Source organism: Osmia bicornis, chromosome 11 (genome assembly GCF_907164935.1).
Source record: "Osmia bicornis bicornis chromosome 11, iOsmBic2.1, whole genome shotgun sequence".
Taxonomy (NCBI): domain Eukaryota; kingdom Metazoa; phylum Arthropoda; class Insecta; order Hymenoptera; family Megachilidae; genus Osmia; species Osmia bicornis.
In genome coordinates this window covers 9,185,164-9,200,591 of record NC_060226.1, presented here as the reverse complement: position 1 = coordinate 9,200,591, position 15,428 = coordinate 9,185,164, and the positions used below count along the sequence as shown (strand labels likewise).

Below are 15,428 nucleotides of genomic sequence, written 5' to 3'. Positions count from 1 at the left end.
GTAGGCGCTACGGATCCATGAAATTCATTCCACAAATAGAATTATTTTCTATTTAGATTGCTGTTTCTTCGACGAAATATTTAATTCGAAATTAGATTATCTTTCGATCCTATGCTCCTAATCAAATTATCTCTTTCATTTTCTCAGCCGATTTTCTACATTTACACGTGCACGTGTATATGTTTTATATATGTATATACTGTCATTTGAAGTACTGAACGTAACCTTGAAAAGCCCACCCTCGAAGCACAAGTTCAATCGTAGCGGGTGAAGCAACACATTTTTTTATCTATATACAAGGATTTAGGGAGATCATACAGTGACTTCCAATCGTATAGATCATAATCTGTGATAAAATGTCGTCGTAATAGATCGAGAAATTACGAAGAAGTGACGTTTTGTTGCTGGTGCCGTGGTAAGGTGCGAGTATAGGTTAGGGAAGAGTACCGAAGATTTCGTTAGAAAACGACAAAGATGCCCTTAAAAAATTAGGCGGTGAATGCCGCTGTTACGTGCGATAAGTATATCATTCAAATCAGCATGGTGCAACGTCCAGTCGCGCCCAGGCGCAACGTCAGAATTCTGTTGATCGGCGATCGTGGAGTTGGTAAGACTTCTCTGATACTATCGTTAGTAAGCGAAGAATACGCGGAAGATGTGCCCTGCAAAGCAGAAGAGATCACAATACCGGCTGATGTCACCCCTGAGCAGGTTCCTACCCACATTGTTGATTATTCGGGTACATAAGAATGATGTTTGCATAATGCTTTTTTAAAAAACAATCTCATAGAGTTTCATGGTTTCATTCATCATGTTTGATTTTCAGCTGCAGAGCAAACTGAAGACCAATTAAGCGATGAAATTCAAAAGGCACATGTAATTTGCGTTGTATATTCTGTGGTAGATGAGGATACATTGGATAGAGCAGCTACTTATTGGTTACCATTAATCAGACGATGTTCATCCAACAATCGTTGCCCGGTGGTCCTTGTAGGAAACAAGATTGATCTTGTTGATTATTCGACCATTGAGGTTTGGTGTAACAATGAAGCTTGTAACATTTCATTTGTTTACTCATATTTATAGATTTTTTTTTCTATTTTTAGGCTGTATATCCTATAATGAAAGAATTCACTGAAATTGAAAGCTGTATCGAGGTAAATGTTATGATTATATTAGTATATATTTAAAATAGATTTTTAATTTATGTCTTATTGGTTTTAGTGTTCTGCCAAAACATTACAAAATGTTTCAGAAACATTTTATTATGCACAAAAAGCTGTTTTGCATCCTACCACACCATTATACAATTATGATACCCAAGAGGTAGGACTTACTAAAAGTATGTTTAATTATAAAGATTTAAGTATAGTTTACTAATATAATACAATGTTTAGCTTACAGAAGAATGTAAAGTTGCGCTTCAGAGAATTTTTAAAGTAAGCATATAAATTTTTATAAATTTGTACATTCTTCTTGTGCTCGCATATCGTATAATTATTCATGCGTTGCATTATTTCGTATAGATATGTGATTTGGATAATGATGGTTTGCTAAACGATATGGAACTAAATGCATTTCAACAATGGTGCTTCAACACTCCGTTACAACCACAGGTTTTGGAGGATGTGAAAGCTGTATTATCAAAAAATATCCAAGATGGCATTTGTAACGGATGCGTTACCATGAAAGGTATCTTGCATTGAATAATGCATAAAAACTAGTACAGGAATATGTCTTTGTTGTTCGCAGGTTTTATGTATTTACAATGTTTATTTATACAACGGGGAAGAAATGAAACAACTTGGGCTGTGTTGAGAAAATTCGGTTATGATAATGAGTTACAAATGTCTAAAGAATACATAAATCCACCGTTAGTATAGAAACAATAAGAGATATTTGAAATACATATATATTTTATGTATATTTTACATATTCTTATTGTGTTACGTAGACTAAAGGTTCCTGTTGGTTGTACAACTGAATTATCACACAAAGGTCAAGAATTTTTAACGTTGTTATTTATGCAACACGATCGTGATCGGGACGGTGCTCTTTCGCCTTCTGAACTGGAGTCATTGTTTTCACGATGTTTAACAGCACCCTGGGGTGACGAGTATAAATATACTGTACCAACTAATGAAAAGGTATATTTTTCGTTCGTTATTGCTTGATTGTTTCATCGATTTACTTTTTTTACTGCTTTGTTCAATAGGGATGGATCACATTTCAAGGGTACATGTGTCAGTGGGCATTATTAACTCTGACTAATGTACGAAAAACTCTAGAATATATGGCGTATTTGGGGTACAACATGTATAATAACGAATGTCAAACAAACGCAATCGTGGTTACTCGTGAAAAGAAGTTGGATTTGGCAAAGAAACAATCAAGCAGGAATGTTTATAGTTGTCATGTGATCGGTCCGAAAAGTAGTGGAAAAACAACATTATGTAGAACATTTGTAGATCCAAAACTTGAGGTTCGTATACTTTTGTACGTACATATAATACATTACAAATAAGTTTAAAAATATTAAAGTACTTATATGACATTGTTGCAGAAATTAACCGATGAAATGGTGCCGTCGAATTCGCATGTAACCGTGAATACGGTACATGTGTATGGCCAAGAGAAGACAATAATTCTGCGGGACATAAATATACTTAATGTTCAAGATGCTTTAACTCCAGCACAAATTCAATGTGATGCGGCGGCTCTTGTTTATGATGCTAGTAATCCTAAATCATTTGAATACATCGCACGAATTTATATTGTAAGGTTTTTGTTACATTCTCAAAGAAATTCTATCCTGAAGCATACGATACAACTTCACAATGAAATTAATTTTCTTCCTTTCACAGAAATATTTTGCAGACAGTAAAATTCCTGTTCTCATAATAGCAAATAAGAGTGATCTGTCTGAAGTAAAACAAGAGTATTTGCTGCAACCAGTAAGTTTTTGCAATAAGTACAAATTGATGCCGCCACAACCGTATAGCATCTCCCGTACAGTACGACGTGAAATCTTCGTTAAATTAGCAACAATGGCAGCTTTTCCGTAAGTATAATTCTTTAAAACATTCTTTATTGATAGATATAATTTATACAACTATTACAACGCCCCAAAAATGTAATTATTTTATGAAACAATCAAATTTACTTATCACAGAAGAAGAGAAAATATCTCAACGTAAATAGTCTCAAAGTTGTGTTGCATTTTGTTTGTTGCTGTCAAACGTTTTTATTTTATATTCTCTATAGTTTTTAAGAAAAGATGCCCTTTAAAATGAATTATTATTAGACACTAACAAAAAGATTTCATGTTTAGCCGCTTTCAAGGAGCATGGGTATTATTTTACAGAGACAGGTTGGTCTGAATTTTTGCAACAACGTAAGCATTGTAAGCTTGAGCAAATCGTGAATCACATTTTTTTTTGTTTTATTCGTACTTCACTGCACGTATACACCAGATATACAGTCGTCAAATGTGCTAGGCGATTTGCTCAGAAGATGCCGCATGATTAAGACTATTATAACAAGGTCATAAATCTTTTCAGTCCTTTGAGGCGTATGGTCCACATGTTGCTTGTCAAACCCTCACCCACTCAATGGTGGAGTTCTTTTACAAGGTTTTTGTTCGTATTATAAGTTTCTGTTAATTTCACGGTGTGCTCACGACTTACAATATGAAATGTTACGAATATTGTCTTTTTTTTTCTTTTTGCATGAGCATGAAATACAAATGGGTTTTGAATTTTTGTCGTGACTTTTCAGAAAAACATTTCACACATACATTTCTTTTTATATTATGTGTGTTATATTTTTGTGAAATTGAAATATCTAAAAGAACTAGCTATAACTTCGTTATAGGGTTGTGTGTCATGTTATTTAATTACACTATGATATGTGTGTATACACGAGTTTTCTCATAACCGGAGAATTAATATAATTTTTTCTCGGTCCCTATGAAAATTAATTCTTGACGTTACAGACATATAAATCAGTTTGGGCTAATGCAAGGGGATTCAATCGTCTGGTGGAAGGCTGGCCTTGGAATTGCAGTCGCTACTGTTGCCGGTTTTGTGGTGATGCGTGTATTAAATACAGAGAAAAGATAGTCTACCATATTTCTTTTCATGCACATTTAACTGCCTCTTTTGGTGAAGTATAAAACCGTCTTTGGAAAACGCGTTAAGTTAATAAACTATGTTCTTAAATCATTAATTTCTTATATATCCTTGACTACTTCATAACGTTTCTAATTATTCTTAAACAATGATACTATTACATATCATTATAAGTTAACTTTTGCTTTTTAATATTAGCAATTAAAATATTAGTAATTTATATTCTACATTCTTACCAGACTTTAAAAGGAATTAGAATACGTGTCAATGTTGCACAATAATACATATCAGTCTTGCACAATGCTTCTATACACAGTTTTTAACATCTCTATATATTTTAGGTTACTAAAAACTGTACTAAGTATAATGCAGGAATTATTTTTTGCTATAGATTATTAACAAATTGTTAGTTAAGAAAAGGGAATTAGGTTCTTGTTACTTTTATTATTACTTTAGATACATAATCCAGGTCTGCCTTGTGTTGTACACAGAAATCAATTTATTCCTATTCCAATTCCATACATATACAGATTATAACATTTATATAATAGGTACATGCAGGTTATACTTAACATAATCTTGTTTCAGAATATTTTTATACTATCAAATAATTTGAATAATACTCTTCCTAAATTTCTCTAAAATTCAAATGCTAACCCCTGTTTAAGAAACATATATATTTAAATTAAATCTGAAATTTAAAAAAAGTAATTTCATTAGTTTGCAACATTTAATTAGATAGATTCAACTTAATCATTTAAAACTTACGATTAGAAGCTTTGCATTGACGAAGAGCTTCATTGAAACCATCGCATAACGTAAGATCTGACTGGTTCTGAGCGCACTCCAAGAATTGTTTAACCTCCCATGCACAAGCACTGCCAGCAGGTGCAGAAGCTGGTGCAGCTTGTGCAGGGGCTGCAGCAGGTGCAACAGCTTCGTTAGAACTTCCGCTGAACAGCCCGGTTACAGCATGTCCGATGGTATGACCAACAGCAGAACCAATGGCTACACCTCCAGCGGTAGCGGCCATTTGTCCCATGAGGGATGGTTGTTGAGGTTGGGCCATCATGGGTGTTGTCGCAGGAGCAGGTGCTGGAACTGGAGCACGAGCGACAGGAGCGGGCCTAGCCCTAAAAAAGAATAAGTTTAAAAAATAAGTTTATACTTTTCTTGGCCACGTTTTCAACATGATCAAAGTATCGCGCAATTTCAGTAGGATCAACGTCGTATAATTATACAAATATTTATGCGCAATATACAGAAAATGAAATGTACGATTTGGAGGAAAGATACTTACGCCCTTGGAGCTGGAGCACGTCCTCGTCGAGGCATGTTTTATGATTTTTAGCACAAAGGATTTCGTATAATCGCTTAAACGTCCACACTCTTAGAACTTTCTTGTGATACTGCAACAGAGACTCTGAAACCCTCCGATAAGTTACGCAATGTCATCGAACTGCGCAAACTCTAAAACAATCCATGAACCTTCTAGAAAGCAGACAAGAAATAAATTGTTTCGTATAGAAGAGACAGACTTCAGTTTGTATCGAAATTGATGAATATTTAAAGAAATAAAGCATTAATACAATTAAATATTAATCATTTTCATCTATGATTCCCTTATATGCTCTTACTATAATTAATAATGCAATTTATTATTCAGAATCTACCTCACCTTATATAATATGCAACTCATAATGTTGGCTGCAATGTTAGATGAATTGTAATTAAATAGACGTGTATATTTCTGTTTTTACAAGAAGATTACAACTGTACAAAGCATTATTGCACGATTTTGTGCAAAACATTCTGTGTATAGCGAATTAATTGAAATATGTATGAAGATACAATACATATAAGTACCTATATAGATATATAAAATATGAAATCAGATCTATGATTAGTACTAACAAAGAAAATGTATATGTAAAAATAATTGTTAAATTTAGTATTTAATGACTCTTCAGAATGAGGTATAGAATTAATCAATCGTTCATTGTTTTTTTATCTCCCACTTGAGAAGCTCGCAGGGGCTGTAAGGACCCCATATCATTTTCACATCGCATCCTGCTATACCGACTGAATTGGCATTGTATCATAGCGTCCTTGGTGGTGGGAATTCAAATTAAAAAGATTTATTTTAAATACATTTAGATTAGGTTAGGTTAAAAATAATCAAGGACTTTACTTTATATATTACAAAATATACATATTATTTCATATGAAAAACACGTTAAGCATTTTCCGTAAGTTTCGCTATCCGTTGTCTCAGTCTTCTTAATACTTTCATGTCGGATATTGAGATTTCAGTTTTCTCACAAAACAGGATCAAGCAGTCTGCGGCTTCCAGTGCTTTCGATGGAGAAATTTCAGCGTCCGTAAGATCATCATTTTCTATTTCTGTAACGAATAGAATAACTAAATATATTTTGTCTATATCGTAGAAAGTTACCGCATTTAGCTTTAATTTAAGTACAAAATATATATTAACATACCGATCTTTACATTGTCGCCATACTGTACAATTTGAATAATGTCTTCGTCGGTTAGATTCTTCGAATCAGCCTGAATCCATTCATTAACCTCGTCTAATGCAATATTTTCGAGATTTCGGATCTGTTTAGAAATTTGATGAATGGATTCGGACGTGATCTGTTCAGAATTGTCTGCCGGATCAACAGGCAGGTTTAACAGATTCTTCCAACAGTTAGAAATATTTTTCTCGGTTATCTCGTCCCAAGCTTGACTGATCAATTGAACGGCATGCTTTATATTAAACGATTTCATTGCATCATCGTAATTCTCCCCAAGTTCTTGAGCGTTCAGTATAAACGTTAACAATTTTGCTTTATATCTATTCTTGATTGCCTCGATAATGCCTTGATCCAACGGTTGAACAAGTGACGTAACATTTGCAGGTAAAAATACGGCTTTAATTCCGTCAATGATTAAAGGATTTGTCGACGAATGTAACTTGGTGTCATCGAAGAGTAAAATCGCTTTCTCTGATAATCCTTTGGATCTCAAAAAATTACTAACATTTGGCACGAAATTGTCCTTGAACCATGTTTCAAAAATAGCCGCGTTCATCACGGCATTTGGATGGTTGGTATAATTCACGGGCAGCAGACGCGGTGCTAAGTTTTTTAAGGAACGCGGTTTTTGATATTTACCGATTACTAACAGCGGCATTTTCATCGAACCCGTTGCGTTACAACACGCCATTACACTTATTTTATCTTTAATTTTTCTGTTATCCGAAATCAAGCATTCCGTTTTAAGTCCTAAGCTTTCGTTCGGCGTCATTTTAAAATATAGATCAGTCTCCTTTGCGTTAAATATTTGATGGGATGTTAATTTCTCGTCCTCTACTAATTGCAGTAATTGAGTCTTAAAGTTCGCAACTACATCTGTGTCTACGGATAATTGTTCGTCGGATGTATTTAATAAACGTATCCCATTTCTCTTTTTCCAGGTACGAAACCATCCGTCGCTCGCCTTGAAGGTTTCCATACCCCCGAAACGTTGGAAAAATTCTTGCGCTTTCGCTGACAAAATGAATTTCCAAGAGTACACATTTCAGAAATCGCAAGGTATATTTTTAATTATTTTAATTGAAAAATTTATATTTCCAATACCTTTCACTCGATTAACGCTAATTGTTTTCTTCAGCCTTCTTTCACGATGAAACCAAATTGTCAGCGCTTCGTTCACCTTCTCCACGGGGGACGGTCGTATACGTTTGAATTCCGACGGCGAACTGCTATACTTTTCTAATTTTTTCCTATCTCGAACCCATTTTCTCACTGTGCTCTCGTCCACGTTGTATCGTACAGCTATATCGTTCGTAGAAACACCTGCGTCCTTTTCTTTCACTACTTCAAGCTTTTGCTGCAACGTCAAAGTTGCGTACGCTTTACGTTTCGTAGGGCTCGTACCGCTGGTGCTCGGCTGGTTCGATCCCATTTTCGAGGCACGCGATGATGTATTTTCCGCAAAGGTTCGAAAGAAACTACGGAGGACGTTCGGTAATTTCCTGCGCTCGGGGCTCTGGAGGTGGGTCTTTCCCCGAGTAGCGGGGAATTATCGAGCGTCACCGGCATGCGTGCTTTGTTTGCAATCCTTTGTGTACGTGCCAGTTGAATACAACACAGGTACACGTTCGTTGCCTACGTAGCTGACAGAGTGGGTGCACACGTGTGGGTGAGCAATGCGTGTGAGCAGGGGGCGTTCCTACAGAGAGAATTACATGGCAGGGAATTATTGAGCCAGCTCCGTTGAATGCAGTGGCATCACGGACTCGATATGTATAATTGAAGAATGAGATGGTCGTATTCTGAACGTTTAGGGTGTTTAACATAATCCAAAACCTTAAACCTTTTTATGTAAGGTTCCATTGCAATCCATTGACCAATTGTCACTAACTGTACTACATACTTTGGCTGCCAACTGATTTTGCAACTTCAGATTCGCTATATGCAAGAATTCTTTTGTGAGTACGTTACATTACTTCCTTTTTATGATGTATACCTGTTACTAAAGTACCTTTTCCTTTAGGAATGTATAATTGAAAGAGCTGGAATCATTGTTATCTTTCTATGAAGAAGAGCTACCTCCGTTATCATTTTGTGCTCCTGTTACTGAAGAAGTAATTGCTGCCAGTAATATGTACAGGGAGAGGAAGTCTCCGTACCTCTTCTGATTTTCTGTATTCTCAATCCAAAGAGGTGATTTTCGCTGAAAATATTTAGAGTCATTTGATGTCGTAATTTAATGTCATTATCGCTTCTAATTAAATACTATTTAATTAGATACTTTTAAGATTTTATTTATTAGGTATTAAAAGAAACGGAGAATAATTTTTGATACTTTTACATTATAATTTTATTTAAAATTTATTATATTTTAATACTAGATGGTATCGTTAGATTTTGATTTATTAAGATTATCTTCATCTTCTTCTTTTGACGATGACGATGCAAAATGATCCCGTCTGTAAATAAAATATAGTAAATTTTCGACTTAATTACTTGAAATTTTCAATGCAATTATCTTACATTTCAATCGGCGATTCAATTGGCTTGCTTCTAAAACTTTCCACTAACTTTTGTTTTGCTTCGCTTTCTTTCATAGTCTCTTTCATGATTAAATTATATATTTGTTTGGTATTTAATCTGCCTGATTGACTAGCAGCGGTTTTCTCAATGGAATTTTTCAATGATTCAAATATATTCTCATTTGCCTCTTGTTTTCCGATAGCGTTATTCTTTGCTATCCCTAGTTGCAGTGTTTTCGTAACTGCAAGAGATTATAATAGCTTGATATTAATTTTTTTCCCTCCTAACTGGAGATATAATAGTCATTTATAAAGTATCATATTTTTTATACCAGCCAGATCAGGATCTTTCTTCATTTCAATTGGTGGTATATTTTCAAAGTTGTATCGTGGATTCCTTAATTTAATTCCAGGTTCATCCAAAATCGTGTCTGGCAACCTTTCTACATTGTTAAATGTAACAGAAATACCGTCGTGTTCTCCCCATTCACTGGTTACAAGGAACGGTCTCTCAGATGTTAAATTATTTTCCAGGCTTTCGTTTTGCAAGGATATTTCATTCACGGGTCTCCGTATTAGTCTACTGGAAACGTTGAAGGGTAAGCGAATCGATGATTGCAGCCAATCATTTCTAGACAAGATACACATTTCATCAGGAAGGTAATTCATTTTTTTTTTTTTTTTTAACAATTATAATAAAAAGGTATCACTTACAAACACCTAGCGTGTAACAGTCCAAAAATAATGAATAATGTAGCTACCAGAGCTATCATATAAATAAACATTTTTAATATGTTTATAAGCAGTATGATGCTTCAGTGAATCATTTTGTCAATTGACTACAGCTTTCGACAAACGACAGTCGATCCAGCCTTCTAAGATTTATTATAGTAATTTGAACAAAAGCAATATGATTTTAAACACATTGATAAATTAATTTACTTGTTTCATTTACTAAAAAATTCAATTGAAATTCATCTAATGCCCTACAACTACTCACAAGTGAATAAACTCTTTTGAGATGGTTTATGCAGTAATATATCATTTTCAATTTTTCTTCATACTACCAGGCATACTAGAAGATATGGTGTTGCATTATTTTATGTTCCAAGCAAAATGATATTATTAGTTTTAAATTTTATCAGTTTGTCTGGTAATCACTCGTAAAACGAATAGTAGAATTCAGTATCTTTTCAATGTTATTAAAAGTAACTTTTAAAATTATTTTCTACCTTGTACAACAATCGTATGTTCTTTTGTACAGTCTTAATTCTATTTTTTTTTTTTTTTCTTATGTATTGTAGGAAATGTTCTTTTATTGCACGTGTGTAAAACTATTTGCAACGCATTTATATTATTTGTTCCAGATAACCACTCAATTACATTTTATTCAGCAAATATATTTATATCTGATGCTTGGTATTGGTGTTCAGTAAACATGTATATTTTAGATGAGAATTTCATTTAAAGGATGTAGCATTAATGATACTAAAAATACTATTCACGGTGTAATAAGATATTTATAAATGATACACGTTTAGTTTGAAACATGTTTATTTAAACATTGAATTGTAACAAAAAAAAGACAGCAATACCCAACATCAGATATAAGATGGCATTAAATGTCTGATCCATTTTTATGTATGTACAGAAGAGTATCCAAAGGAAAATAAACAAGTATCAAAACTAGATCACAAAACGTGTATACAAAAGTTTACATTTAATGATTAACAAATCTGATGCATCGCACAGATTATTGTTATTCGCTTTATCAAACGATTTATATATATGCATATTTATATAGGTATGTATACGTGTGTATATGTATATTATGTATAAATGCTATGGATTGCTCTTGAATATTTTATATTATTCTATAAAAGAGCAATACAAATTTGCAGGTGACGTTTTTCCTCTTGCTCGGTTCTCTTTTTTATTTGTACAGAAAAAAACGTAGCATCTAAAGAAATATTGATTCCATCAACATTTGAATATACTCAAATACTCAGAAAATTATAAATACGTATTTTTCAATATTTCAACATTTATAAACCAATAATATCATATATAAATTAAACGTTTTCCTTACAACCCATAGACAAAAGCAACAGAAATTACTTGAACTTATAATAATAAGCACTTAATTTTTAGAAAGCTAAACCTTTAAAACACGTAATATAACGTTTTAGTTTAGTCTTTGATTCTAGAAGACTGAAAGACATCTATTAATAAAAGAAAATAATAGTCACCGTTCTGTTCACATTCATAAAATAACCATATGCAAAACGAATCGGATTATACTCTAAAGGTAAACTGTTATCGCTAAATTACTTTTTCTTTCCTCATACAAAAATGTTCATCGAGTATAATTAGATTTAATCGATAATCTATTGAATTTATTTTTCCATCGTATCTAATATCATTTTTAATAAGACTGACCAGAATTGTAAGGACGGCAAAATGCAAAAGAAACCAACACTTGTTAGAAACTGTTTCATTAGTTATATTTAAAGTACAGATTTATAACATTACGATTAGTTTCGAATTTGAGGAGATTTCGAAGTGCGAATACAATAAATCTGTGCTTTAACTATAACGTATGCATTCTTTGTTTCTCTAGTTTATAAAGTACTTACATTTTTTAGTCAGCTTATTAAAAGATTCTTTTAAGCTAAAATGCATTAAGACAAATATAATAAATGTTTGGTGTACAGCTTTTGTAATGTCGTATTATATATAAGTTTCTTTTTAGTTTCTACAATGAAATCTGCTCTTTTCTATGATTCAATGTGTATTTTAGTGAACGTGTTGCATTCGTAGTACACGATAGATAGTGTACCTGTAGCTGACACGGTTTATTTTTTCGTGCAGAAAATTCAATATAATTAGACGATTTTTCATTTCCTTTTTCTCCAATGTATTTCATAAACCTGCCGCGTAACTGCACTCCCGTCATCGAACTACACTTCACATAAAATACCCGAATGTATCAAATATATATACATACATATTTATGTATGTATGTACATATATATATATATATATATATATATATATTATCTTTTTGATAAATGTCTCTTACGACAGTATCATTTTTCCATGGAATGATACTTAAACACAAAGAATGCAGTACTGAAATATCAATAGAGGTTAATCATCTAAATCATTAACATGAAGAACTTCTCTATGAGTTAATCCAGCAGCCGATAATGTTAAAATTTCTCTACACGGATATAGAACTCTCTTCGGATAACTTGTTGTTATTTCAAAACTCACTGGGGAATCCGGTTGACTAAATATCCAATGATAAACATCCTTAAAAAAAGAGATAGAAGTAATTCATTAGATTGAGTTGAGGTTTAATAAATGCAGAATAGGAATAATATATACCTCTGTCGTGTCAGACATTAAGAAACGTCTCTTCATCGTCCTTTCGCCGAGTTTAATTTGAAGATGGCATGCATTAGAATTCGTAGGCTCTGGTTCGAGAGGTACTTTATGAATTGTAAGTTCTTTTTCGCGACGAATACGCTGAATTTCCAATTCTTGTGCATTTAATTGTTCCTTTTCTCTAGCTTCTTGTTCTTCTCGCGCTCTTCGCTCTTCTTCTCTTCTGCGATCCTTTTCTTGATCCGCGCGTAACGATTCTTCGTAGGCTTGATCTTGTTGTTCACGCAAAGATTGTGCGGCACTACGTTCCGCTCTATGTTGAAACAAATAACAGGAATTAACTCGAAACTCTTATTTAGAAACACCTATATTCTCTTACCTTTCTTGGCGAGCTTGGATTAAATTAATTTCGTTGTGTTCTATGATAGTTTGCAGACGAGATATTAAATCAGTGGGAGATGGCGTGCCTTCCATCCTACGGTATAAATAAATATAGGATTAATATTAACATTAAATGAGTATTATAAAATAAAAATGCACGAATTCATGTACCGGCCAACTATTGTCATTCTGTTATCTTTCAGAACAATAATGGCCAGGAAAGGATAAGAACCAGATTTAAGAGCTTCTGCCACTTTGTATCCTTCGCCTGATTGCACGTTACATGCCCAAAACAATGTGTGCACATTTATGTACCGAACAACTTCTACATTACCTAATGTGTTCCTGTAAATGAAAATACAAGTGCACTTATTCCTTCGTATAAAATATATATTACAAATATGGAAATGCTTGCAAGATTACCTGCACCATTGATCAATATTCTGAGCTTCATCTTTATGCAAGTATACCAATAGAAATCTTAGTTCTTGTTTCGCATCAGAAAGAGCTTGACTATATGAACCTTGATAAAAAACAGGATGACTACTACCGTAACGTTCTTCGTAAGATTGAATGAAATTGATTACATCTTCCACTGGATCAGCAGATACTTAAAGTATGATTAATACATTAATATTTTTCAAAAAATTCTTCTGTATAATTGATCAGAAGAATAGTAAAAATTTACCAGGTCTAACATTTCTCCTAAATATTGAAAGAAGTAATTGTAGGATACGGATTACTCTTTCATAACATAATGAAAAGATATACCACAGGTAACTACCACTACCGCTAGAACTTCCAGCATAATGAAAATATATTCTAGAATTGCTGTCGTCTACAACTTGTGGTGGTCTTGACCTTGAGTCCTGTGCATACATTGATGGTCTTCCTTCATACAGATTTAATTGTTCCTAAATAAATAAAAAAGAAAAGGTAACATTTTTTTTTTTATCAAAAATGAAAATCATGTAGTTTTATTATAAATAATTAATTAGACAAAGAAACATGAAAATATGAATACATGTTTTTACAGATATTATATAAACAATGAAAAGCAACATATACTGGTCTCCAAGGATTCTTTGGGTATCCATAACATATTATTGATACTTTAATCGATCAACATATTCTTAAGAAATATTGTTTCAGTTTTTCCAAAACAAATACATTTATGGATCTATTTCAGGGCAGGTTTAAAAAATAGAGAGGAAAAATGATCTACCTGAACAGCTACTTCTAAATTCCAGTTATGCCTTTGCAAAACATCCCTGCAGATTGACAGGTCTTCTATACCGGTCAAATCCTAAAATGATCAGAATGATATTATAATTTGAACCATCAGACATGGCAGTAAAAATATTATGAAACAATGATTCTCACCTGGAACTGGAGGATTTTTTCAGTCTGTTCACTGCTAAATTCGTTCAACGCGAAATCTGCCATATCAACGTATTTTGTCAGCAAAAGACTAGATAAACTTTCGATGATCGTTTAGTCACTCAGTCCTAAAGAATGATTCTGAATTCATCAGCTGATACAAAAGCCTGGCACTCGAACAAAATTACGATCAAACTGCACAAGCATTTGGAGCGTGATATAAAGAATGGTTAACCTCAAGCGTTCGCGGTTTTTGGTTTATGGACCTCGGTTCATTATCATCGCGACACGTTTTCTCTCGTTACTCTGTTCTATACTCAATGTTTTCGATATCATGACTTTTTACGATAATTTACAATTTCAAGGTTCTATTTCATGCGGTACGATTTTAAGTGACGTCAGCTGCGTGCATTGGTGAAACGCATTGAAACGATAGTCAACAGTCATTCTGTATTGCCATTGGTGGAACGTTACTTTTTCAGGTAACTAATAATCTATAAAATTAATTAATTAACATACAATTTATGTAAAAACAGACAACAAATGATTGTATAAAGTATGTACAAGTGGATCTTCAATTTATTGAAGTACACGAAGTAAATGGAATAAATATCAAAATGTATTCTCAGCCTATAATTTCTGAACCTTTTACCTTTGCACAGTGACTAGAGATCAAAAAGACTGGACGTGTCTTTGTTCTTGAGCATCATTTTGGGGATCCCAGACACCCCAGATTTACTCACTGATTCTATTTCTCAAAAATCAGTCAAAATCGGCACGAGACCGAGAAATTAATAAAATAACTGTTTGAGAAACTTTTATTTTTAAAAAGATTGCCATAAAAATATATCTTATTCAAGCAAATGAAACGTGTCAGTGTGTTTACGGACGTCGATACAGGAGGGAACTGGTTTTAATTTTGGATGCAGCGCCATCTATACGAAAGTAGCGGAAACTACTTGCCGAACTGTCAACGAGTTACCGACTTACCGACAGTTTCGTCAAGGCGACACTAGCGCCATCTATCAAAAAGTCGCGGAAACTACTCGACGAGTAGTTTCCGCCACTTTCGAATAGATGGCGCTAGT

General features: G+C 33.5%; 5 protein-coding genes and 1 long non-coding RNA gene across 10 annotated transcripts; 2 read left to right on the top strand and 4 right to left on the bottom strand.

Annotated features, from left to right (window-relative positions):
- The first annotated feature begins 231 nt into the window (after window positions 1–231).
- On the top strand, window positions 232–4,227 carry LOC114878856 (mitochondrial Rho GTPase). Of its 5 annotated transcripts, none has more exons than XM_046288030.1 (14): window positions 232–739; window positions 827–1,032; window positions 1,107–1,157; window positions 1,225–1,326; window positions 1,398–1,439; window positions 1,527–1,692; window positions 1,753–1,873; window positions 1,955–2,147; window positions 2,216–2,482; window positions 2,564–2,776; window positions 2,865–3,061; window positions 3,332–3,370; window positions 3,561–3,632; window positions 3,995–4,227. In XM_046288030.1, the coding sequence occupies exons 1-14, from the start codon at window positions 541–543 to the stop codon at window positions 4,119–4,121; spliced, it is 1,995 nt and encodes a 664-aa protein (XP_046143986.1). In that variant the 5' UTR covers window positions 232–540; the 3' UTR covers window positions 4,122–4,227. The 5 variants fall into 5 exon arrangements, with proteins under 5 accessions (XP_046143986.1, XP_029048961.2, XP_029048962.1 ...); XM_029193128.2 differs by having other exon boundaries at window positions 3,561–3,638; XM_029193129.2 differs by lacking the exon at window positions 3,561–3,632 and having other exon boundaries at window positions 233–739.
- Window positions 4,228–4,780: 553 nt separating this feature from the next.
- LOC114878866 (coiled-coil-helix-coiled-coil-helix domain-containing protein 2-like) lies at window positions 4,781–5,579 on the bottom strand. The gene is made up of 3 exons (XM_029193142.2): window positions 5,431–5,579; window positions 4,899–5,263; window positions 4,781–4,821 (listed from the first exon to the last, which is right to left on the bottom strand). Exons 1-3 carry the CDS (start codon window positions 5,463–5,465, stop codon window positions 4,811–4,813), a joined length of 411 nt encoding a protein of 136 aa, XP_029048975.1. The 5' UTR covers window positions 5,466–5,579; the 3' UTR covers window positions 4,781–4,810.
- Window positions 5,580–6,293: 714 nt separating this feature from the next.
- Window positions 6,294–8,622, bottom strand: LOC114878858 (jerky protein homolog-like). Its single transcript, XM_029193132.2, has 3 exons — window positions 7,772–8,622; window positions 6,629–7,681; window positions 6,294–6,533 (listed from the first exon to the last, which is right to left on the bottom strand). Exons 1-3 carry the CDS (start codon window positions 8,097–8,099, stop codon window positions 6,367–6,369), a joined length of 1,548 nt encoding a protein of 515 aa, XP_029048965.1. The 5' UTR covers window positions 8,100–8,622; the 3' UTR covers window positions 6,294–6,366.
- Window positions 8,623–9,044: 422 nt separating this feature from the next.
- Window positions 9,045–10,633, bottom strand: LOC114878794. The gene is made up of 4 exons (XM_029192995.2): window positions 9,904–10,633; window positions 9,522–9,820; window positions 9,191–9,431; window positions 9,045–9,126 (listed from the first exon to the last, which is right to left on the bottom strand). The coding sequence occupies exons 1-4, from the start codon at window positions 9,972–9,974 to the stop codon at window positions 9,045–9,047; spliced, it is 693 nt and encodes a 230-aa protein (XP_029048828.1). The 5' UTR covers window positions 9,975–10,633.
- Window positions 10,634–10,876: 243 nt separating this feature from the next.
- On the bottom strand, window positions 10,877–15,163 carry LOC114878861 (FAS-associated factor 2). Its single transcript, XM_029193137.2, has 9 exons — window positions 14,993–15,163; window positions 14,344–14,834; window positions 14,186–14,266; window positions 13,649–13,874; window positions 13,384–13,570; window positions 13,132–13,305; window positions 12,959–13,054; window positions 12,580–12,892; window positions 10,877–12,504 (listed from the first exon to the last, which is right to left on the bottom strand). Exons 2-9 carry the CDS (start codon window positions 14,404–14,406, stop codon window positions 12,340–12,342), a joined length of 1,305 nt encoding a protein of 434 aa, XP_029048970.1. The 5' UTR covers window positions 14,407–14,834; window positions 14,993–15,163; the 3' UTR covers window positions 10,877–12,339.
- On the top strand, window positions 13,805–14,237 carry LOC114878868. The gene is made up of 3 exons (XR_003789811.2): window positions 13,805–13,896; window positions 13,997–14,049; window positions 14,150–14,237. It is a non-coding gene; the product is annotated as an uncharacterized LOC114878868 (long non-coding RNA).
- Window positions 15,164–15,428: the final 265 nt, after the last annotated feature.

Bases quoted from the DNA above. Each gene is read 5' to 3' on its own strand.
- LOC114878794 (XM_029192995.2), bottom strand. From the start codon at position 9,974: ATGTTTATTTATATGATAGCTCTGGTAGCTACATTATTCATTATTTTT. The intron at 9,821-9,903 runs GTAAGTGATACC...TATCTTGTCTAG, and splicing joins CTGTTACACGCTAGGTGTTT to AAATGATTGGCTGCAATCAT. The intron at 9,432-9,521 runs GTATAAAAAATA...AATCTCTTGCAG, and splicing joins GAAAGATCCTGATCTGGCTG to TTACGAAAACACTGCAACTA.
- LOC114878866 (XM_029193142.2), bottom strand. From the start codon at position 5,465: ATGCCTCGACGAGGACGTGCTCCAGCTCCAAGGGC. The intron at 5,264-5,430 runs GTAAGTATCTTT...ATTCTTTTTTAG, and splicing joins CGTGCTCCAGCTCCAAGGGC to GGCTAGGCCCGCTCCTGTCG.
- LOC114878858 (XM_029193132.2), bottom strand. From the start codon at position 8,099: ATGGGATCGAACCAGCCGAGCACCAGCGGTACGAGCCCTACGAAACGT. The intron at 7,682-7,771 runs GTATTGGAAATA...TCATTTTGTCAG, and splicing joins TAGCGTTAATCGAGTGAAAG to CGAAAGCGCAAGAATTTTTC. The intron at 6,534-6,628 runs GTATGTTAATAT...TATTCGTTACAG, and splicing joins TGGCGACAATGTAAAGATCG to AAATAGAAAATGATGATCTT.
- LOC114878856 (XM_029193128.2), top strand. From the start codon at position 541: ATGGTGCAACGTCCAGTCGCGCCCAGGCGCAACGTCAGAATTCTGTTG. The intron at 1,327-1,397 runs GTAGGACTTACT...TACAATGTTTAG, and splicing joins ACAATTATGATACCCAAGAG to CTTACAGAAGAATGTAAAGT. The intron at 1,874-1,954 runs GTTAGTATAGAA...TGTGTTACGTAG, and splicing joins AAAGAATACATAAATCCACC to ACTAAAGGTTCCTGTTGGTT.
- LOC114878861 (XM_029193137.2), bottom strand. From the start codon at position 14,406: ATGGCAGATTTCGCGTTGAACGAATTTAGCAGTGAACAGACTGAAAAA. The intron at 14,267-14,343 runs GTGAGAATCATT...TGATCATTTTAG, and splicing joins AAAAAATCCTCCAGTTCCAG to GATTTGACCGGTATAGAAGA. The intron at 13,571-13,648 runs GTAAATTTTTAC...TCATACTTTAAG, and splicing joins TAGGAGAAATGTTAGACCTG to TATCTGCTGATCCAGTGGAA.